Source organism: Pyricularia oryzae, chromosome 2 (genome assembly GCF_000002495.2).
Source record: "Pyricularia oryzae 70-15 chromosome 2, whole genome shotgun sequence".
NCBI classification, from domain to species: Eukaryota; Fungi; Ascomycota; class Sordariomycetes; order Magnaporthales; family Pyriculariaceae; genus Pyricularia; species Pyricularia oryzae.
Window position 1 is genome coordinate 8247033 of NC_017850.1, and position 23006 is coordinate 8270038.

A 23006-nucleotide genomic window follows, 5' to 3' on the forward strand; every position below is an offset into this window, starting at 1 on the left:
CCCGGGTGCAAGAAACTGCTAACCAGTAATACTTAATCGTCTCTTTCAACGAGACGATGGATTTTGTATGGACGCCAAAGCTGCAGGGATGATAACAGGGGGTACGGGGCAATAAATTTATTAAAAGTTTACGGGGCATTGACTTTTTTTAATAGTAGGGTTTTGAAATTAATACCAGAGACAGCGCCAGGCGTTATACATAATTAAGCAAAATGACGGTTAATTTGGAGCAAAAACGGGGGAATCGTGCGTTATTTATATTATATTATTAATGGGGTAACGGATTGGCAGTGAGCGGGTGGGGTTACGTGCAGACCAATGCCATGCAGAATGTTCAGACGACGAGGACGACGGACGGGTTAAGGTTACGAGCAGCGGAATAGGGTCCATATAAGAAATTAAACGGCAGGATCGCGGTTGGAAAATAAGGGGTTAAAGGGTCGAGTTCCAGCATTTGATCAACATTGACGCCAACCTAACCAGTTGTCACGGACCTGAAGGGCAGCCACTGGGCTGTCGCTTAGTCATAACTCCGGCACGTAATAGCGCGAGCGCCCCGCGTGTGTGTATGTACGCGAAATCTCCGCAATTTCTAATTGTGTAGCTTCTTAAACTACGTCTTCGTCAACTACCTGCCTGTACATTGAAAACTAGATAGCTGTGACATTTGGACCATGAGATTACCAGACCCTAACCCTGACCCCTGACCAACGACCCACCAGGGTAATACCTTTATCGACGTCGCGTTAAACTTAGAACTTTGTTTGTTTCCTTTCTTCTGCTCAGAGTAGAATCTTCGTCGATAGATACCAATAGACTAGCTTCCGTGCTATGCTTACCCCGGGCCGTGACACAATTCTACTCTCAAAAGAATCGCTGGCCTAGCGATTAACAAATAAGGCACAATAACCTATCTTCACGCCGCTGGCGAGCGACGAAAATAAATCCGCACTCGACAGACCAGACCCGACCGGAGACTGACAAAGACGTCAACTTCAAACCCAGACCGACCCCAACCTATGCCCAGGCTGAAGGACCATCCACCTGCGAGCAGGAAATCACAAAGGTTGATTTCGAACAAAACGGAGCAAACAGATCGCTCCACCGACGACCCGACCCGACCAGAGAGTGAAACCGATTTCACGCCAAACACCGATTCCACCCTCGAAGACGAAATCGAAGTTGATTCTCTTTCGAACACCGCGTGGCCTAGTATAGAAACGCCTGAGGAAAATTTAGACGAATTCGAGTTTGCAGAAGCAAGGCATACAACGCCGGAAACAAACCCAAACATGATGGCAGACGGAAATGACCTAGCCAGCGAGATCGCTAGGCTACAGGCAGTTATCACACGCCTGCAAACCGAAAGACAGAACAACCAACCGGAAGCCCGACAAGCCACACCCGAAAATAGCGCCTTTGGAGGCACCAGGTTCGAACCGACCGGCCTAGCCAGCAGGAAAGCATTTAAGCCGTACGGCCATAGCCAAGAAGCAGCCAACCCGCACTACAGTGAAAGAGCCAAAAGTAGAGGATTAGATCCAGGTACATTTTCCGGCAGTTTAACCACTTTTGACCGCTGGATTACGAAATTAGCAGATTATTTCGAAGAGGATAACACAACCTTCCGAACTAAACGAAGCCGCATGGCAAAACTGTTCAGCCTGTTGGACGACCGACCAGCAACGATGCTGGAGACCAGATACAATTCAGAGACCCAACCGTATTCATGCGTGGCAGAGATGATCCAGGTTTTGGCCACGGTGTACCATAACAGCAATCAAGCGTCCGAAACATGGGAAAAACTATCAAAAATGTATTTTGAATGCGGACCAGGTAATGACGTTTACAGTTTCATTGCCGAGGTGAATGCTCTCGCCGATAAAATTGGAGTACCAGCAGGAGAACGCAAAACTACGCTGTGGCAACATATCCCGGCAGACCTCGATCACCGGCTGTTACGAGACAGCAAGGACCCCAGAATATCTTATGAAGAATTCGCAAATTTGGTGGCCGATGCAGCTCACAGCACTCAGCGAGCGTATCGGGAACGAGAGGAGCGAAAACAGAAAAGTCGCGGTAAAGATAGAAAAGAGAAATACCCCTACAGCCCAGACAAAAACAGGAAAAGCAATCGAGGACGCTATTACGAATCCAGCAACCCGAACAAAGGAGAAAGAAGCGACATGGTACCTAAAACAACAGAAGCCACAGGACGTGGTTTGACAGAAACTGAAAAGATGGCTCATTGGGAAGCCAACACTTGCTTCGCGTGCGGGAAAGAAGGACATAAATCATTTGAATGCCCCAATAAAACGAAAGCAGTCAGGGCCTTGGATTTTGAGGACAACCACAGCACTAATGACGAGCAAAAGCGATCGGGAAAAGAGTGAGACCGCCGCAAGCCTCCTCGGTGGTCCAGATGTTTACGATAGCTCAGATTGGTAGTAACCCACGACCTAAATCTTTCATTATTCGAACTCAGATACAGGTTAATGGCGTAGCACTATCAGTTAAAGCTCTTTGTGACACCGGAGCAGACATTTCTCTTTTAATCAGCCCAGCAATCGCTAAACAAGCCGCAGAACGGCTAGGAGCCCGGCTTCAAAGGTTAAAAACCCCGCTACTTTTGTCGGACTACCGCAAACAGGACGCAGGACGCATTACGCACAAACTAAAAGCGACCTTGGAAATCGATGGACGCCGGTTCAGCAACCAAATGTTTTACGTGACGGAAAGTGGACATGATATGTTTATTGGGCAGGATTGGCTAGTTGAACAGGATGTTTGGATCCATCCGAAAACGCAAACGTTCGCATGGCCTGAAACGACACCATCGTTGGCAAAATTCTCGCCAGCCATCAGACTTCCGAACATGTTGGACAAACCCGATCCGGCTGCGCAAGCCGATGCAGAGCGGCGCGACCGAGCATTCGAACGGGAAACCAAGAGGGTGCAAATATTTCGACGACCGTGGCGCCAAACAACCTCTTTAGAACCCAGACCGACCCCGGTTGTTTTGAGTGAGGACCAAACCGTTGTAAATATAGCCGCCCTTCAACACAAGCTGGACACCGACCCCCGACAAAAGCGATGGAAATCGTGCCCATTACCCACGCAGCCCATCACGTTAGAAATTGGACCCGAAAAACCCGCCATCAGCCTATCTGCCGTCGGCCGTTCGTACCAATGGAAAACCAACAAGGGAGAACCAATCCCGTTCCCGGAAGATGAAGACCCCGACCATGTCGAACTGGTCCGAAGCAAACTGCCATCCCGACTCGCTCACCTGGAGGGATTCTTTTCGAAAGCAGCTTCCACCAACCTGCCTCCACATCGCCCAGGGCACGATGTGATTTTGGAGCTAGACAAGCCGAAAACAGGATCGCCTCCGACGTACAGAACACCTGTGGAATTCCTGCCGCTCGAAAAGGAAACAGTCGACGAGCTGCTGCGCATTGGGTTTATCGAACCCTGTATGCAGGCCGACCCAGCGCCTGTCCTGTTCGTACCTAAACCACACTCCAAAGAACGCCGTTTTTGCACCGACTACCGATGGATCAACCAGTTTTTGAAAGATCGATTCGTACCAGCCCCGGATGTCAACGGAACTATTTTTAATTGTCGCAATGCAAAGAGGTTTACAAAAATCGACATTATTCGAACTTTCAACCGGTTACGTATGGCGGTTGGCTCAGAGTACCTCACTGCTTTTCGCACCCGACAAGGCACCTTTCAATGGAAGGTGCTTCCCTTTGGGCTAAAGGTCGGCCCAGCTTGGTGGCAGTCATTTATCAACGCTCAGCTAAATGAACTTTTGGACTTGTTCGCCAGCGCATACGCCGACGATGTTTTGGTTTATTCCGACGGAAACGAAGAAGAACATTGGGACCAAGTAGAAGAGGTTATTTACCGATTAAGCCGAGTCGACCTCCAGGGAGATATTAAAAAGTCTCGATTCAACGTTACCACGGTCGATTATCTTGGCATCGTTATGGACGCAGGTCTGGGCATCCGTATCGATCCAGACAAACTGCAGGCAATTAGCGATTGGAAGTTCGAAGATCTCACGTCCAAAACAGCCGTGCGTTCCTTTTTGGGATTGTGCAATTACATTCGAATGTTTTGCCACCATGCCAGCAGCGTCGCTGAGCCGTTGAACCGACTGTTGAAGAAAGACGCCAAATTCGCTATGGGCCCCGAACAGAGGCGAGCATTTGAGGAAATGAAACGTTTAGCCTGCGATGCACCGGTTATGGCATTTTTTACCCCAGGCCGACCGACCAAGGTAGAAACCGACGCCTCACGCAACGCGACCGGCGGAGCAATCTGGCAACAGCAACCGGGTGGAGAATGGAAGCCTGTGGAATATTTCTCAAAAACGATGACCCCAGCAGAACGCGCATACCCGATCCAAGACCGAGAGCTGCTGGCAGTGGTTCAAACGCTGAAACATTACGAACCAGAATTGTTAGGGACAAGCTTTTTCGTGGTTACAGACCACCAAGCTTTAGTTTACTATTCCACAAAACGACTCCTTTCGACTCGACAAGTGCGTTGGGCAGATTTCCTGGCCAACTTCAACATTACGTTTCAGTACCGCCGCGGCAAAGACAACATAGCCGCCGATGCCCTGTCCCGCAAGACGGCAGACCTTCCAACAGTTAAAGCTCGGGAAAAAGAAGAACGAACAATGACTTTAATCCCACCTGAGAAGATCACACCTACGGTGGCCGCCGTCAGCACTGCCGACCCAAACGCCCACGTGGTGAGCGGCGCAGATTTGGTAGACCTAATACGACAAGAGAACGAAAAGCAAAAGCTAGGCCAACACCAAGGAAAGCTAGTCGTCCCGGAAACGACTTTAGACGGACAGATCTTTTTGAGGACCGCTCTGATCCGTGAAGCTCACGAGCCCAAAATATTCGCCCACGCAGGACAGAACAAGACGATACAAATGATCAAAAGACGGTATTTTTGGGAGGGCATGAGTCAAACCATTCGGAAATACATCAAAAACTGTCACGACTGCGAGCGAAATAAAAGTAGACACGACAAGACCCCGGGCCTATTACATCCGCTACCGATACCGAATTACGTTTGGGAACATGTAGCAGTCGACGGAAAGGACATGCCCAAAGACAAGTTCGGATACGACTACGTGTGGGTGTTCGTTTGCAAGTTCAGTCGCCTGATAGCCACCATCCCGGGCCAGAAGACCGACACAGCAAAAATCCTGGCCTCCCGATATTACCGATACCTATACCGTTTCCTAGGACTACCTTTCGTTTGGATTAGCGACAACGCCGGGCCGTTCATCTCCGAATTCATGGCGACGATAAATGAACTCACGGGTACTAAACACCGACACGGCAGCGCCCTGCACCCTCAAACACAAGGTGCCGTAGAGATAACCAACCAGGAACTGGACCAAAAGCTGCGGTTTTATATCGACAAATACCAGACCAGTTGGAGCGTACATTTGCCTGCTTTGGATTTTGCCCACAACGCCGCGTGGCATTCCAGCCTTGGTATGTGCCCGTTAAAGGTAGTGCTCGGGACCGAACCCCGAAACCCGCTGTCCACCGACCTGCCAACCACGACCGTTGATTCAGACCAGAAACGAAAAGCGCTGCAGATCGTCCGCCAGACTAAAGAAGTCCAAGAGTTGGCTCGCCAAAACGCGCTAAAAACGCAGGCGAGGCAGGAAGAACAAGCCAACAAAAAGCGGCGACCAGTAGATTTTGGGGTTAACGACTATGTTTTCGTCAAGAAAAAAGGGTTTCCGACGACCGCACCGACGACCAGATTGGATTCACAGTGGACCGGACCATGGCAGATTCTAGAAGAACGAGGATATAGCTATGTTTTGGACGTACCTGAATCGTTTAAAGGAAAAAATTTGTTCCACGCAGACCGCCTCCGCAAAGCCGCAATGGACCCATTACCACAACAGAAAAGAGAGCCGCCTCCGCCAGAAGAGATCAACGGAGAACCAGAGTTTGTGGTCGATAAAGTTTTAGCGTCCCGATTATTTGGCCGGAGTAAGATATTGCAATACCAGGTCGCATGGCAAGGATGTGATCCAGACGACACGTGGTACCCGGCTGAAAACTTCAAGAATTCAGCGACAGCCCTTGACGACTTCCACAAGAAGTACAAAGATGCCGCAGGACCGCCGAAGCGATTGGCAATCTGGATAAAAGCCGCTGCCGAGGATAAGTTGGACGAACCGAATCAGGAGGATAACGTGGCGGAGCATGGAGAGTTAAACGGTAAAAGGAAAAAGCGACGACATGGTTAACTTGACAAGAGCCTCGCATGATCTCCTGCGTCGACATACGAGGTTTGGAAGGGGGTAGTGTGACATTTGGACCATGAGATCACCAGACCCTAACCCTGACCCTGGACCAACGACCCACCAGGGTGATACCTTTATCTACGTCGCGTCAAGCTCAGAACTTTGTTTGTTTCCTTTCCTCTCCTCAGAGTAGAATCTTCGTCGATAGGCGCCAATAGACTAGCTTCCGTGCTATGCTTACCCTGGCCGTGACACTTGTCACGGGAGCGGGGAGTACGCGGGATACGGGTGTGAAAAATGCTATGGGTGGAAATATACTTCCACAAACAAAAATTGTTCCAATTGCGCGGGGAAGGGCTACAGCACCAAAGTTACTGTCGAGCTGTGCAAAGGGAGACATCGGCGCCGACGGTAACGTTTTGGCCCATAGTAAATAGATGGCCATCATGGCACCAAACCTAAATACCTGCCTATTTTAACAGAATAAGTTTGGCGAATTTGCTCAAAGTGGGCATGGATACGCAAATGATGAAAAGGTTGGCTTCAAGAATGCTGGATAAGCAAGTGTGTAATTGGGGCTTTTTCTTGTAACAAAGCATCAAGACAATAACCCTTACCCAATAATTCTGGCACCCAGAAAGTCCTAATGGGTCTGTAGCCAAGGCTGTGTTGGCGTTACCATCTTTTCTTCAGTTGCCAAGGCTGTCCCCAGGGTGGTTGGGTGGGCACAATGTGGTTGTCACCGGAAACAAAGGCGCCAAAAACAATACGCCCAAAATTCCAACGGATGGTAGGAATATTGTGCCTGGCTCGCACTCTCTGCATGAAAACAAAACAGAAAGGGCAATGTAATCTCGGGGAGGCCGAGAACAAACACTCGGGAAGGTGCAGATCCACACAAGAATATCCCAGTTGCGTGCCGGAATGCGACGCCGAAGTCACCCTAAAGACTCCATGGAGGTAAAAACCAATAGGAAAAACCCGTTACAAAATTCACCCTTGACCAGTATGCATATAGCGACCTGTTGGGGGTAGGCGATTATGGCGGCGAGCCCGGGTTATTAAAGTATCCCTGCAACTTGTAAGTGGGGTGTCCAGGCACTGTAGCTCCTTCTGTTTGGGTGAACACCCCATAATACCGGGTGGCAGAAATCTTGTGTTTGGCTCGCACTTTCTGCGTGAACGAAAACCGGAAACGGCAATGTAATTTCGGGGAGGCCAAGGACAAACACTTGGGAACACGCCTAGCCTCTCCCCGGAAATGCACAAACCCAAACAGCCACAATAGCCAAGACTGGGTTTCGAAACCACTCAGGCTGGGTCAGGGCGTTGGTGGCTGCCATAACTTTCTATGGTTCGCCAACACAGCTGTGCAGTGATAAGGCTTAAAGTCTGTCGTGTTTCTATAGCGCGTTACCAAAAAAGTTCGTTATATATCCGCCCAGGCTTGGATTGATCGACAAGCGGCAGTACCCCTGAGATGCTGCATGACCTTGTAGGGTACAGATCGACACAAATGTATCCCGATTAAATACCTGAACGCTACTCCAAGTCACCCATTAGAAGGCACCATGGAGGGAAAGGCCAATAGGAACTAGCCCGCCACAAAACACACCCCTCAGAAAGCTCTTCCTCCTCGACTCTTCAATCCTTCTTGTTTGAAATCTGGGGTCAGTAACTTTAACCAGTTCTATTTTTAATCACATACGCAAATTAATTAAATGCCTCTCAGGCAGCAACCTGTTAGGAGTAGGAGATTACAGCAGCGAGTCCTAATCCTTGTGTCTTCTATTATTGGTGCTTTCCGGTCGACATCCTTGGAACAGGCACAATTAATCACGGAGGCCTCCTGATGAGTGCATCTGCGGTTACAGGAGGATGGTTAAGAGCTTTGTACCGTGCAGTAAGTCCCGGGATGTTACCCCGTAATTATACTTTCCAAAAACTCCGTGGAGGTGAAGACCAATAGGAACGAGCCCGTAACGAAAGGTCCCCTTAGAATTAACTTCGCCTCTGATCCTTCGTCCTACATGTATGTTCTCTTAGGCATTTGCCCCATAATTGCCACGAATTGGGTTCCACATTATACCTATTGTGGAGTGTTTGCTTCCCATCACACACCCCCTCCGGATTGTGACATTTGGACCATGAGATGACCAGACCCTAACCCTGACCCCTGGCCAACGACCCACCAGGGTAATACCTTTATCTACGTCGCGTCAAACTCAGAACTTTGTTTGTTTCCTTTCTTCTCCTCAGAGTAAAATCTTCGTCGATAGGCGCCAATAGACTAGCTTCCGTGCTATGCTTACCCTGGCCGTGACACGGATGATTTCCGAGACAGGACTTTTCTTTTTTAAAATGTATCCAAAGTACCACAGTCAAAATTCAGCAAGCTTCTCGGTGGCAAACTTTTGACTGCTATACTTTTGAAGCAAGTTTGCTTGAACTGCCTAGAGTATAACTAGGAGGGTAACTTGTTCCACATTGTTGAAATTCTACCAATACCGGTCTGTCAAGCAACCATGCTCGCCGAGTTGTTGTGGTCACTGCACACCCTTCACTCGCCCAAGCCAAGTGAGCGACAAGGGGTTGAGAAATACGTTTGCGAGCGGTTTGCAATCAGTCGCCACTGGGAACCGCTGCTGTCACGGCCAGGCAGACATTGGGAGAACCTCAGTGTATTAGGCGCTATTGACGAAAATTCTAAACTGAAGAGAAGAGAGGAATTACAATTAACGACGCGCTGGAGAGACGCGCTTAAATCCGGAGTTAGTGGACCCTGTGACATTTGGACCATGAGATCACCAGACCCTAACCCTGACCCCTGACCAACGACCCACCAGGGTGATACTTTTATCGACGTTGCGTCAAGCTTAGAAATTTGTTTGTTTCCTTTCCTCTCCGCAGAGTAGAATCTTCGTCGATAGGTGCCAATAGACTAGCTTCCGTGCTATGCTCACCCTGGCCGTGACATCTTCTACGGCCTACTTCAACAATTCAACGGTTGTTGGAAAGCGGCTTTTTCTCCAAAATTACCGGTTTGCACGCCAAAAAGCACTTACAATTCGAATTATTACAAGCGGGTAGTATGCAACGGGTTTATGGCCGGTTAATATCGCCAAACCGTTGTTAAGTCCCCTACTCCTCGAAAATAGGAATGTTCCCAGCCAACAGCAAGCAATTACACCTCCAAATAGTAACTCCAAGCGTCTGAAGTCCCCAGAGAACCCCGGAGAGATATCGGATTAGGTTAAAACCGGTTCTGTTATCGTATGGAAAACCCCAAAAGGATTTAAAGGGGTAACGGATCAGCTGGTGCAATATACCCAGCTAACTGGCGGCGACTCTACTCAACGGCTATTGTTTTCCAAACTCCGAAAAAGCTGTGAATTTAAATATATCGAACTTGCAATGGCAAAAAGAAAAATTGAAGAGTTGGAGGCCCAACTGGAGGTAGTTGCACCACGGAAAAAAAAAAAGGGTTGATCCAGACCCTAATTTTACGTTCGTTGGATTGCGGGAAGTACAGCAGGCTCAAGCTGATGCAGGTGCAATTGAGGAAGTGGGGGAGTAATCCCCAGAGCCTGAGGATTCCAATGATATAATTGATTGTATCTTTGCAGCTAGTTAAGTGGTCGATATAGCAGGTTGTTGTTTGAGGTGTCGTTTCAGATCGCGATTTTTAGGGTGATCGGAGATGGGGGGGATCGGAGATCAGGGGGTCCGACTTAGGAGCAAAACCATCTTCCCCTCGTCAATATAAATCGATTTTCTACATCTGCCCCATACAGTGTAGAATACGGTTGCCTTGATTACTGTGTACTTATCCGTCCTGGCGAAACGACTCCCAATTGCTATTGTATTATACGCTAGAGTCAAGTAGTCTTATGCCCGCTCACACTGTCACGGGAGATATTCGGTCAAACATCCAAGTGGGGAAATCACAGCTACTTCGAGGTACTTTCGCAGATGGGCAATTAGAGCCAAGAATGGCTGTTTATAGCTTATTGTGCAGTCAAATCTGGATCTTCCTCCATCTCGCCAAGTAAACTCAAGTATCTTAAAGCCGTCCCCACATTTTCTAGTTTCAACGTATGTACTGAAAGCGGAAGATAGATTTGCTCCAAACTGTAGTTATCAAACTTTGGTGCATCCAGAATTGACCCTTCACTCGCCCCTTGCGTGAACATCACGAAGAACAAGAGCGCCAAACGAAGGGGTGGATTATACAGTTTGGAGCAAATGTTTTTAATCCCAGTTTGATCTCTTTCCCTTGGCGATCTGGGGAATGTGTGGGTGTGCTTCGCGATTTGGGGTTCTAGGCTGCGTGGATTTTCTAGCCTGTTTGTGCTTTTTCACTTGACAGTTCGGGTCGCAACAGTAATTTTTGCAGCCAATTTGAAGCTGATTTCATATCGACAGCCTCGCCCATTCAAACTTTTGCCAATTCAACTATCAAGCTTACCGCCTTCGCCATTCGACCCACCGGCTTTCTTATTGCGTTTCTTCAAACACTTATGCCAGCTCGTGCAGGGGAGCCGATTTGACTTTGGGTTTGAAGCCATTTGTTCACATGATATAGGAATTTGCCCGATACCTTGGCTCCTTGCGGTTCCCTCCGAGACTTGGTAACCATAAGCTACATTACAACAACCGCATTTGTCAAAAGGCGAAAATGACTACAAATCAGTAGGTTGTTGCTTGTAAAGCATTTATAGTAAACGGCGTAATGGGCTTCGCCAAATATTGTAGTTAACACCTTTTGTAGTGGTGTTTTGTAGTAATGGCTCACGTGGCGTAAATTCCGCTTGTACCTTACAGGTACAGATAAAAAACTGGGAAAGGCCAAAACAGACCCGCGTCAATTCAGATGGGAGAACCGGCGATTTGAGACCAGGACGGGGGCCAAAAACAGGGGCCAGATATGCTGCCCAAATCGCCGAGCACAAAAGTCAAAACCAGCTCCAATGAATATCTACAGCGTACGTATTAACAGCCAAAAATGGCTATAGAAGTTAGACACACCCCCAAATCGCCAAGCGAAATAGTTCAAACTGGCTTTAAGAGATGTACACACGCCCCAAAAACAACAGCCAAAACTAGCTGCAAAGAAATACACAATGGATATTTCCAACCATAAAAGCATAAACCAGCTGGAACATCCACACCGCCCAGATCGCAAACCATATTCAAAATTGGCCACAAAAAGTCACTATATACTCTCCAGATTGCCAGGCAAAAAGGCTCAAACTAGCTGTAAGGGATATTTGCACCCCCCAAATCGCCAAGCGATACAGCTAAAACAGGCTAATGTTACCTACACCCCCCAAATTGCTAAGCACAACAGCCACAACTGGATAGGCTACCAATATCTGGTACAATTTCACAGCGTGTCCTGGTACAGTTTGTCCTGGGACACTTTGTCCTGGTATAGTTTGTCCTGGGACACTTTGTCCTGGGACACTTTGTCCTGGGACACTTTGTCCTGGTACAGTTTGTCCTGGGACACTTTGTCCTGGTACAGTTTGTCCTGGGACATTTTGTCCTGGGACACTTTGTCCTGGTATAGTTTGTCCTGGTACAGTTTGTCCTGGGACACTTTGTCCTGGGACACTTTGTCCTGGGACACTTTGTCCTGGTATAGTTTGTCCTGGTACAGTTTGTCCTGGTATAGTTTGTCCTGGGACACTTTGTCCTGGTACAGTTTGTCCTGGGACACTTTGTCCTGGTACAGTTTGTCCTGGGACACTTTGTCCTGGTACAGTTTGTCCTGGGACACTTTGTCCTGGTACAGTTTGTCCTGGGACACTTTGTCCTGGTACAGTTTGTCCTGGGACACTTTGTCCTGGTACAGTTTGTCCTGGGACACTTTGTCCTGGTACAGTTTGTCCTGGGACACTTTGTCCTGGTATAGTTTGTCCTGGGACACTTTGTCCTGGTACACTTTGTCCTGGGACACTTTGTCCTGGTATAGTTTGTCCTGGGACACTTTGTCCTGGGACACTTTGTCCTGGGACACTTTGTCCTGGGACACTTTGTCCTGGGACACTTTGTCCTGGTACAGTTTGTCCTGGGTAATTACGTGGTGTCACGTGACCTTCTCCTCATATAATTCTTTTTCTGCCGGTTGGTGATTCCTCTGGGCGAGTGTCGTCAGGAGGGGCACGACCCCACCTGGCCTCCCTGGTACCGGCCCAACCTTCTGGTCGTAACACTTCTATACAGCCACAGCGGCTGATTGACTACGCAGCTACTAGTGGCAACACGCTCTTCTCACCCTTTGTATGCTTTCCCGAATGAAGCTATTCTCATGCTTACTGTCTCTCCGGTGTTATGCGGTTTCGCTTATACCATGATAATCTAGAGACAGTACTGGGTTTGTGGGGCTATTCTCACTTTTTTGCTTTCTTTGATTGGAAAGTATTTCTAATGACTATTCTCAAACCGTTCTCACGACACTACAATTCACTCGTATTACAGTAGGCGCATTCCTGTCTTCACCCCGTTACACATCCGATTCTGGTCCCCTTGAACCAACGTCTACCTAACTTCGTGGGACTAGGTCAGTTCACTGATTGACTTGGCAATCCATGCTTCTCCATGGCGGTACTACACCCCTCCAAAACCACAATGCTATGCTGTAGCAGCGCAACATCGTTACGCAGTTGAACAACGAGTCTTTGCAGCAACGACATAACATTTTCAATATCATTCAAGATCTGCTTTTCATCTTCATCATCTGTGCAACCGTCGGTCATGTTGTCCGTGTCGCTGCTGAAGGCGGAGAATTCTGTACTTGCAGTTTCGAGATCGCCATCTTCAGTCTCCGATAAGTCAGGCAAGCAGGAAGTGTAATCTTTGTGTACACACGCGGTTTGGCTTCTGAGAGTGGGTCAATTCATCCTGCTAGGTAGCCGATGGACCATGGAAGGAAGCATCTTAGGAGCGAGACGTACGAGAAGCTATGTTTTGTATATCCCATGTGTGACATTTGGACCATGAGATTACCAGACCCTAACCCTGACCCCTGACCAACGACCCACCAGGGTGATACTTTTATCGACGTTGCGTCAAGCTCAGAACTTTGTTTGTTTCCTTTCCTCTCCTCAGAGTAGAATCTTCGTCGATAGATGCCAATAGACTAGCTTCCGTGCTATGCTTACCCCGGGCCGTGACAAAATCTATCTTCCGCTTTCAGTATATACGTTGAAACTTGAAAATGTGGGGACGGCTTTCAGATACTTGGGTCTACTTGGCAAGATGGAGGAAGATCCAGATTTGGAAAACAAATGTACATTCCGATTCTAGCAAAAATCGCTCAAACGCATGCATGGGGGGACCAGTTGACCATAAAGTAAACTTTCAAAGGAGGAGGACCAGCCAAATTAAAGCCTTCTCGTTTAAACACTTAACAAATTGTTAATGCAAAGGACGATTTTACGGGAGAGAGTGCCACAGATAGCTGTTCGCAACGAGGTACATCACAGAAGACGAGAATATTCTCGTTAATCTCAATTCGGATAGGCGGAACTGGCGATTTGAGACCAGGACGGGAGCCAGAAAAGGTGTCGGGCATGCTGCGGTCGTAAACCGGCAGATGACAGCAGGCCTGGTTTGGTGCGCCCCGATTTTTGGTCTACCAGTAGCTCAAGGGGCTAGGTATCAGAAATCGCCAGAGGCTGACTAGTAGCCCTGGGATGTGCGGGCGCACTTTATTATACTGTTTGAATTAAACCACTCGCACCAATTAACCTGTTCCTTGCATCGCAACAAACAATGCTCTGATAATTGTTAGCACCTATCGATAAATCGCAAAGGCACTTACGGGATCACGGTTTCTCTCATTGCTAGGCCAAGAGAGATGGTTCTCGAGGCGGAAAAAGATATGCCTGACGTAGCCAGGCGGAGGCCCGGGAAGCGCTCGTGCCAAAATGACGAACGTCACCTTAACCACGCCCGTCAAGTTTACGCGAACGGCATCCGCCCAGTCAAGAGTCCTACCCCAAGATGAAACGCCGAGGCCAGGGACGAGTCTGAAGACGAGGATCGCGATTAGACTACCGTTTGGCTGGACGACGCAGCCATTTCCCAGACCATCAGTTATTACATACGTGGACCGAAAGCTCAAGCCCGGCGATCGAAGCTTTCGACCATCAGCACGCACAGCCAGCCATCAGCGCCAAAAGGACTCCGAGAGGATGAACAACCCAGTCGGCACGATGGGAGACAAAGATCCGATAGGGCACTTTCGAACCAGTGATCCTAAAGCATGTGCAAAGCCTACATTACATCGTGCATGACGCTGGCTATAAGACTGGTGTCACGAAACCCACACACCAACAAATATCACATCCACAGCAAGGTTCTGGGGCTGTACGGATTCGATTAGTCGATGGGCCTAAACCAATATCTAGGCCAGTAAATGGGTATATAGCGCTCTTGACAAAGGACGGCCAGGTTTCCGTGTTTAGTAATTATAGTATCCCTGACCGAAACCATATCCACACAATGCCCAGGTCTTTTACATCGCTGATTAAGGGTCCTGAGATGCCCACACGCCAACATAGTTTCTGCAACCGTAACTTGATGTATTATTTACGAGAGCATTGAGAAGTTATTAAAAAGAAAGTAATCCTTCCTATTGATTATCTGACGCGTCACGGGACGGAGTCAACTTCCAAGAGCTGCAGTTGCTTTCAGCCTCCTGTATCATTTTATCCCAATCATCCAGAAGGGCCAACAGTGAATTAGTGTGGATTTGTAGCGACAGAAATACCGACGATGAGATTTTGTGCAAATTTCTATAATATGCCAGTTCTCGTCTTAGAAATGCTGCCTCTGCATCGGATTGCTGTGTTGAAACGGAGGTGCTGCCGCCCAGACCCACAACATAGAAGTCAGTCAACTCAGGAGACGGGGCTTAAATCTTGGGAGGCATTATGTTATACAGTTGAAAGTCCTCCTAGAAATTCGGGATGTCTAGGTAGGCGAGAGTTTTGAGGCAAGTTCTTAAGGGTAAGCAAATCATGGTAACAGACAAATCCTTCACAGGCGCTGAATACGTACACCATCCGATTTTAAATTTATTTGTAGATCCCTCAACTTGCTTAGCATAGATTTGAAGCGGTGCAACTGAAAAGTGGAGCAAGCAATAGAGCTTCAAGAACTGCTTCTATAATCAAAATATGCTGATACGGGTCAAGGTTATAGGAACTCCTCTGGTTGGCATAGCAAGAGAGATTTAAGAGACGGCCTTGCAAAGCTTCATCAGCCTTGATAAATGCGTGCATTGTATAGTTTGATTTTCAAAGCGGTAACTATTTGCTTTCCTAAGAAACAATGCAACTTACTGCTAATTAACTAGATATCCTCATTTCATCCATAAAGGGCGCATTATTACCTACGGCATGAAGTGCAACGGCTGCGGTGCCTTCCGTGTGGGTGACCAGAGAGGAACCGCTTCTATTCGTAATACTGTGTCAGGCTTCTGTAACTCTGGCCTAGTTCCAGACACTTACACCAATGACTGGCGGGTTGTTTTGTAAATGTCAAAAGGACGTGGCTAGCATATCTTGGATAGGAGAGCCCTAGATTCTAGGAATTACAATCTTAATACCTGCTGGTAAATCTATCCACTTGGCGGTAAGCTATTTACAAAAGGGTGTTATAAGAGGTCCCAGGATCTTAGGCTACATAAGTAAGACTACACTAGACTTGATGCAAGTACGGTGAAAGTATTTGTTCATCTAATATTATTTGCGGGCCCGTTATTTTTACTTGACCTCATGACCAGTTAAGTGAGTTTGTCTGAGCAAATGGGGCGGATATCTTGGCTTCATTGATGCCTCTATTCCTCTTGAACGGCATCTCCTTCTGCCGGAATACGCCTTTGAATGAAGCTATTAGGTTTCCCGTCCATGTGCCATTCCTGGTGTTCTTGCAGCTCTTTCCGTACCTTTTGTACCGGAAAAAAATCCAAAAGCCGGCCAATCCCGCAAAGGCTGCGAGAGAAATGGTGCCAATGGCAATGCCAGCAGAAGTTGCCGGATTGGGCTTCTCCTGGCTGCCGCTGTTGCTCTGATGGTAAGGGTCAGCACTGGGGGTCTGAGAGGGTCTTGTAAACGGATGTCGAGCTGACTTTTCCGTTACTGACTTTTCGAAGAGTAAACCACTAGTAGGTGAACTGATTGTGCTGTCCGTCTTTATGGATATATGAGCGGTTGCTTCTAAACTCTCACTTTGGATATTCGGCTTGACGGTTGAAGTTGGTGGCATGACGGTGTTTTTTGGTGCAGCTGGTGCATAGGGTTTTGAGCTAGCAGCTGCCGAAGTATATCCACTTGTCCCAGGAACACTTTGTTTAGCCTGTACTGGTTTTAGTGGCTGGGTGAAATAAGTGGCAAAGGAGGTTTGATGAGTTTCCAATTCCAGAGTTTCGTCTATCCGATTTCTTGGCGTAGACGATATGGCAGGAGCCATTTCCAGTGTTCTCACATCCTGCGCACCTAAAAAAGCTATGTCTGGCGCCGGAGCATTGTCGATGGGCTGAGCAGGGAAGGAAGATAAACTTTGTAGCGTCTCACTTTCAGTCGAGTGTAACGCGGTGGAGCCTACGCCTGGGGGGCGATCCGTGCCCTCTGTAAGGTGAATCTGGTCACTAAAATCAACCTCAACTTTTGTAGTGCTGGAAACTTCTGTTTGAGGAGACTGAAATTTATCGAATGGTATGTTCGTTATACTTGAAGAAGCCAGGAAATGTTGGGTTGAGGATATAGACACGTTGTTCAGAGCAGTTGTATTTAAATATCGCTTATCATTTATGTGGCCGGCAGACCAGGTTGTGCCTGCCAGCCGGGCAAGGCACAGGCCTAGATATAGACCAGTCAGAACATCTAAATTGACAAGCATCGTACGTTTTTATACTGATATGAAACTTTCACTTCTGTGATCTGAACAGATATTTGAGTGTCCAAGTAATAAAGCAATATAAGGAGTATTTAACTGTATTTATCACGTTTCTTCAGTTTTATTTTCCTTTATAAGCAGCTTCTAGGATTACATATAAGTAGACAATTACCTGAGAAAATACAATCTTGCCTATAACAACTAACCATAATTACACCGGATTTCGGTAGACTTGTATGCGCTAATGTATGGCTCAAAAGCATTTAATGGCTTTCTAGTTAACAAGACGAAGAGTTTCCACCAAGAAGGGCGCTAGCAAGTTTTGGGCCAAAAGAAAACTGAAGATCTTGCCTTTCCCCCACAGCCGCTCAATGTGGCACTGCGACGACAGTTTCTTCCACAATTAAACCCAAACCTACCAACACTTTATCCCGATGACAACGTGTTAGGTTGTAGCTCCAATTTCTCTATACATTTACAGATAAAGACCCTCCTTCCCCTATCTAAAGTGACCCAAATAAAATCCCAAAATCCTCAGGCATGTTGTCTTGCAAGCATTCTACCTGGTTACGACTATTGAAGTCAAAGGAGTCTCACGCAAATCATGCACCATACCGGCTTGAAGTCTCCAGACGACCCACGCAATTGCTAGATAGGCTACAGCGTCCAAAAGAACAGTGTCCTTTGTTTGTTATAATTGTTGGAAATGCGATCAAGGCCCGCATACTCGCCACGCTTGGGGTCGAAGCTCCACGGGTCACAAGTGGTGAGATACAACTATTCACGTCGCCTTCGACTGTCACTGATAGAAGGCCGTTGTTGGTCGCAAGTGCGGACATACCTCGGAAGCTGGCTCAGAGTGGGAAAACCTTCAAATGTCATGACACTTCCATTCGAACCCCATCCTTAGATGGCCAACATATAGACAAACCTATCGATTTTGCAAGCCTGATACATCATCACATCCTAATGCCATTCAGTGATGTCATTTGCGTTATCGCGAAAGATATAGGTGGATGGACCAAAGTGGTCGAACTCATGAAGGCCTGGGTCAAATTAGATAAACCAACAGAACACGGACCCTTTGCCTGCCTCGTTGTGGTTTTACATGGCGAAATGAGCAGTCATGTTCCTGAGAATCTCATGAAAAAACTGCGGTGCTGTTTCTCTGACGTTCGGTTCCATAAAGTCCCTAACGGTGCCGACGAGACACAACAATATGTCAAGTTTAAAAACAAGCTGCTAGCGATCGGCAAAGAGGGTCAACTGCTGAAAGAAAAACGAAAGTTTCTGTTTTCTGCGCATCATCTTGCCGGCTTCCTTGACCTTGCTGGCGAATCTGCAAATCTAGAAAGGAAGCAAGCCCTGGACCTTATTCATCTATCCAGGAGCGGGTTATCCAGAATAGAGGACATCGAAGCGCATATTGCAAGATTTGTTGGCAGCGTGGATTCATTTCAAGCTTTGAAATCCTTTGCCATTCCTGTTATATCGTCCTGCTTTATACTGCATTAATACCCTCCTAGAATACATTGTAAGTTGTACCTTCGGCTGCTGCTCTGGGGGGAATGGCGCAGTGGTTAAGCGCCATGGCTGTTACTTGAGTAACGTAGGTTCGAATCCTGCTCCCTCCACCTCCTCCCCGCTTACCCGTGGCAAGGATAACCCGGCTGGCTATCGACAACAACCACCCGCCTGTGCCGTCGAGCCCACACTTGTTGGGAACTTCGTCTCCATGGCTACAAACGACCGACAGCTCCGCTGTTTGGACACAGGCCCCTCTCGATGAAGAGCCGTCAACTGCCGTCAGACGAATCCTCCGTGCGCCTGAAGGCACGGGGTCGCGTCAGTGAACAAACCTGTAAGCAGGACCGGGCACGAACCCGGTCAGGCTCGATTCGCTTCTATGCCCTTGTTTTCCGCTGTGTAAATAGAGAAAATAGAAAGCGCGCCGAGATACCCCTCGGGAGGTTGCTAACGGCCGGCTAATGAGCCGGGCCGAGCCCGGCGTTAAATAATACTACTACTACTACTACTACTACTAACCGCACCCCCCTAACAACCGCACCCCAAAAATAACAACACTTTTATTTTTACCCTCGAACTTCTATTATAAATATCTCCATGAATTCTCTGTCTTTTGCATTACTTTTTTTTACTTTCTTTTTGTGAGGATCAGGCCCCTAGACCTACCCTCAGAATCACGACTCGGCTCCACACCGAGCCAGGGATCGGACAAGGATCCACTACCTCCGGATTTAAGCGCGTCTCTTGAGCGCGTCGTCGATTGTAATTTCTCTCTTCTCTTCAGTTTAGAATTTTCGTCGATAGCGCCTAATACACTGAGGTTCTCCAATGTATGCCTGGCCGTGACAGGCCCCGTCGAATAAATAACGCCCGGGTTAATGGCGCTACTACGGAGGTAATTAAATCTTGGTGGTTTTATATTACGAACCCGGTTATTAACGCTATTAAACCGGAAAACCGTTGGAATATGGACGAAACCGGTATAATGGAAGGTAAAGGATCTAATGGCCTGGTATTAGGGCTTAACGGGATCCGGCCGTTGCAACGGAAAAAGCCCGGAACGCGGGGTTGGACGATTATAATCGAATGTATAGTTATCGGCTACGGGCGTTGCCCTCCCTCCCCTTGTTATATTTAAGGGAAAAAACGTACAACAACAATGGTTTTCGACGGATTTAAGCCTTTTCGATAATTGGAAATTTCACGCAACCGAAAACGGGTGGACAAATAACCAAACGGCTATCGAATGGTTAAAAAAAGTGTTTATTCCGTATACCCAACCTTTAACCCCTGAAAAGCGGTTATTAGTTTTGGATGGCCATGGATCACATATAACGGACGAATTTATGCTTCTTTGCTTGCAAAACAATATTCAACTCCTATATTTACCCCCTCATTCGTCACACGTTCTTCAACCATTGGATCTATCGGTTTTTGGGCCGTTAAAAGAAGCTTATCGACGTTAACTTGGATTTGTTAGCCAATTTTGCTGTTCAACAGTTATTGGAAAACGAAATTTCCTATTTTGTTATCGAAAAGCCAGATTCAAAGCATTTATAGCAACAACTATTTAATCTGGTTGGTGTATAACGGGGTTATGGCCGGTGAGTTTGGTTAAACCATTTTCAAGCCCTTTTTTGTTAGAAAATAGCAACGCCAACGTTATAACGTTGCGTACCCCCTGTTCGGCACCCCCCCTGTTCGGCACCCAAAAATAACAACACTTTTATTTTTATCCTCCAACTTCTATTATAAATATCTCGATGAATCTGTCACTTTTGGATTTACTTTTTTCTGATTTTAATTCTCCATTTTCCAATGAAGCAATATACTGAAAAACAGCTTATATCTGCAATTAACGACGTCAATAATGGCAATCCAATTGCAAAAACCTCCCGAAAATGGGGAATACCTAGGTCTACACTTCAAAGTCGACTTAAAGGTTCTCAACCTTATAAAAAAGCACAAAGCCCTTTTCAAAGGCTTTCCACGGAACAGGAAAAGCATTTGGCTGATTGGGTACTTACCCAAACAGCTTTAGGGCTTCCGCCAACGCATCAAGAATTACGCTTTTTTGCCGAACGAATTCTTCAAGCCGCCGGAGAGACAAAAGGCCTTGGAAAACGTTGGATAACTCGTTTTTTGGCTCGTTATCCAATCCTTAAAACCCAAAGGCCCCGTCGAATAGATAACGCCCGGGTTAATGGCGCTACTACGGAGGTAATTAAATCTTGGTGGCTTTATATTACGAACCCGGTTATTAACGCTATTAAACCGGAAAACCGTTGGAATATGGACGAAACCGGTATAATGGAAGGCAAAGGATCTAATGGCCTAGTATTAGGGCTTAACGGGATCCGGCCGTTGCAACGAAAAGAGCCCGGAACGCGTGGTTGGACGACTATAATCGAATGTATATCGGCTACGGGCGTTGCCCTCCCTCCCCTCGTTATATTTAAGGGAAAAAACGTACAACAACAATGGTTTCCCACGGATTTAAGCCCTTTCGATAATTGGCAATTTCATGCAACCGAAAACGGGTGGACAAATAACCAAACGGCTATCGAATGGTTAAAAAAGGTGTTTATTCCGTATACCCAACCTTTAACCCCTGAAAAGCGGTTATTAGTTTTGGATGGCCATGGATCACATATAACGGACGAATTTATGCTTCTTTGCTTGCAAAATAATATTCAACTCCTATATTTACCCCCTCATTCGTCACACGTTCTTCAACCATTGGATCTATCGGTTTTTGGGCCGTTAAAAGAAGCTTATCGACGTCAACTTGGATTTGTTAGCCAATTTTGCTGTTCAACAGTTATTGGAAAACGAAATTTCCTACTTTGTTATCGAAAGGCCAGATTAAAAGCATTTATAGCAAAAACCATTCAATCTGGTTGGCGTACAACGGGGTTATGGCCGGTAAACTTGGTTAAACCACTTTTAAGCCCTTTTTTGTTAGAAAATAGCAACGCCAACGTTATAAAAGATAAAAACAACGGTTTGCAAAGGGATAAAACACCGGAAAGCCCAGCCCAAAAAATTAACGACCCGTCTTTACTTATTTGGAAAACCCCTAAAACGACCCGAGATATCCGACTTCAACTGCAAAAACTTTCCCAATCCAACAAAACCAACGCTACTTCACGTCTTTTATTTGCAAAAGTCCAAAAAAGCTTCGAAGCCAAAGATACCCTTTTGGCTAGCGCCCAGCAAAAAATCAGCTTATTGGAAGCACAACTGGAGGCAATACGGCCGGTTAAAAGGAGGAGGGTGGTTCCGGATCCAAACGAGCTTTTGGTTAACAAACAGAACATTATTGGATTGCAGGAAAATGATATAGAAAATTTGGAACCTTTAGCTGATGAAGAAGAGGTTAATGAACCGGAGAAGCGTGAAAACGATTGTATTTTTGTCCGTTGATAATTTTATATTTAAATCAGTTTATAAAAGTAGGCATTTCGTTGTTAGATTTTCAGGGTGCCGAACAGGGGGGGGGTGCCGAACAGGGGGTACGCAACGTTAAAAGATAAAAACAACGGTTTGCAAAGGGATAAAACACCGGAAAGCCCAGCCCAAAAAATTAACGACCCGTCTTTACTTATTTGGAAAACCCCTAAAACGACCCGAGATGTCCGATTTCAACTGCAAAAACTTTCCCAATCCAACAAAACCAACGCTACTTCACGTCTTTTATTTGCAAAAGTCCAAAAAAGCTTCGAAGCCAAAGATACCCTTTTGGCTAGCGCCCAGCAAAAAATCAGCTTATTGGAAGCACAACTGGAGGCAATACGGCCGGTTAAAAGGAGGAGGGTGGTTCCGGATCCAAACGAGCTTTTGGTTAACAAACAGAACATTAACGTTGGGCTCCACATCTCCGACCCCCCTAAAGTCCGGCCCCCTTGAAAAATGTAACGACGAAATACCCCTTTTATAAACCGATTTAAATGTAAACCTATCAACGCACAATAATACAATCATTGTCAGGCTCTCCCGGTTCGCTAACCTCTTCTCCATCGTTCAAAGCTTCTAAACAGTCCCTATTATTTTCCTGTGCTTCATAAACGTTTTTTTTGCTGACCAAAAGCTCGTTGGGATCCGGAATCACCCTTTTCCTTTTGACCGGCCGTACCGCCTCCAATTTTGCTTTTAACAAACTGATTTTTTGCTGAGCTTCAGCCAATAAGATATCCTTGGTTTCGAAGCTTTTTTGGACTTTTGCAAACAAAAGCCGTGAAGTGGCGTTACTTTTTTCGGACCGGGAAAT

The 23006-nt window shown here is 46.9% G+C and overlaps 4 protein-coding genes and 1 pseudogene across 5 annotated transcripts; 3 read left to right on the top strand and 2 right to left on the bottom strand.

The window, feature by feature from the left end:
• Window positions 1-971: 971 nt before the first annotated feature.
• On the top strand, window positions 972-2393 carry MGG_15977 (uncharacterized protein; the record flags this gene model as incomplete). Its single annotated transcript, XM_003715818.1, has 1 exon — window positions 972-2393. Exon 1 carries the CDS (start codon window positions 1020-1022, stop codon window positions 2391-2393), a length of 1374 nt encoding a protein of 457 aa, XP_003715866.1. The 5' UTR covers window positions 972-1019.
• An 8777-nt stretch (window positions 2394-11170) lies between these two features.
• MGG_15978 (uncharacterized protein) lies at window positions 11171-13062 on the bottom strand (the record flags this gene model as incomplete). Its single annotated transcript, XM_003715819.1, has 4 exons — window positions 11171-11279; window positions 11382-11407; window positions 11626-12374; window positions 12885-13062. The coding sequence occupies 4 exons, from the start codon at window positions 13060-13062 to the stop codon at window positions 11171-11173; spliced, it is 1062 nt and encodes a 353-aa protein (XP_003715867.1).
• Window positions 13063-16151: 3089 nt separating this feature from the next.
• On the bottom strand, window positions 16152-16783 carry MGG_08218 (uncharacterized protein; the record flags this gene model as incomplete). The annotated part of the gene is made up of 2 exons (XM_003715820.1): window positions 16152-16381; window positions 16543-16783. 2 exons carry the CDS (start codon window positions 16781-16783, stop codon window positions 16152-16154), a joined length of 471 nt encoding a protein of 156 aa, XP_003715868.1.
• A 1542-nt stretch (window positions 16784-18325) lies between these two features.
• MGG_15979 (uncharacterized protein) lies at window positions 18326-19062 on the top strand (the record flags this gene model as incomplete). The annotated part of the gene is made up of 3 exons (XM_003715821.1): window positions 18326-18470; window positions 18736-18743; window positions 18823-19062. 3 exons carry the CDS (start codon window positions 18326-18328, stop codon window positions 19060-19062), a joined length of 393 nt encoding a protein of 130 aa, XP_003715869.1.
• Window positions 18772-18843, top strand: MGG_20047 (annotated as a pseudogene). The gene has a single exon. The product of its transcript is annotated as a tRNA-OTHER (tRNA).
• Window positions 19063-23006: the final 3944 nt, after the last annotated feature.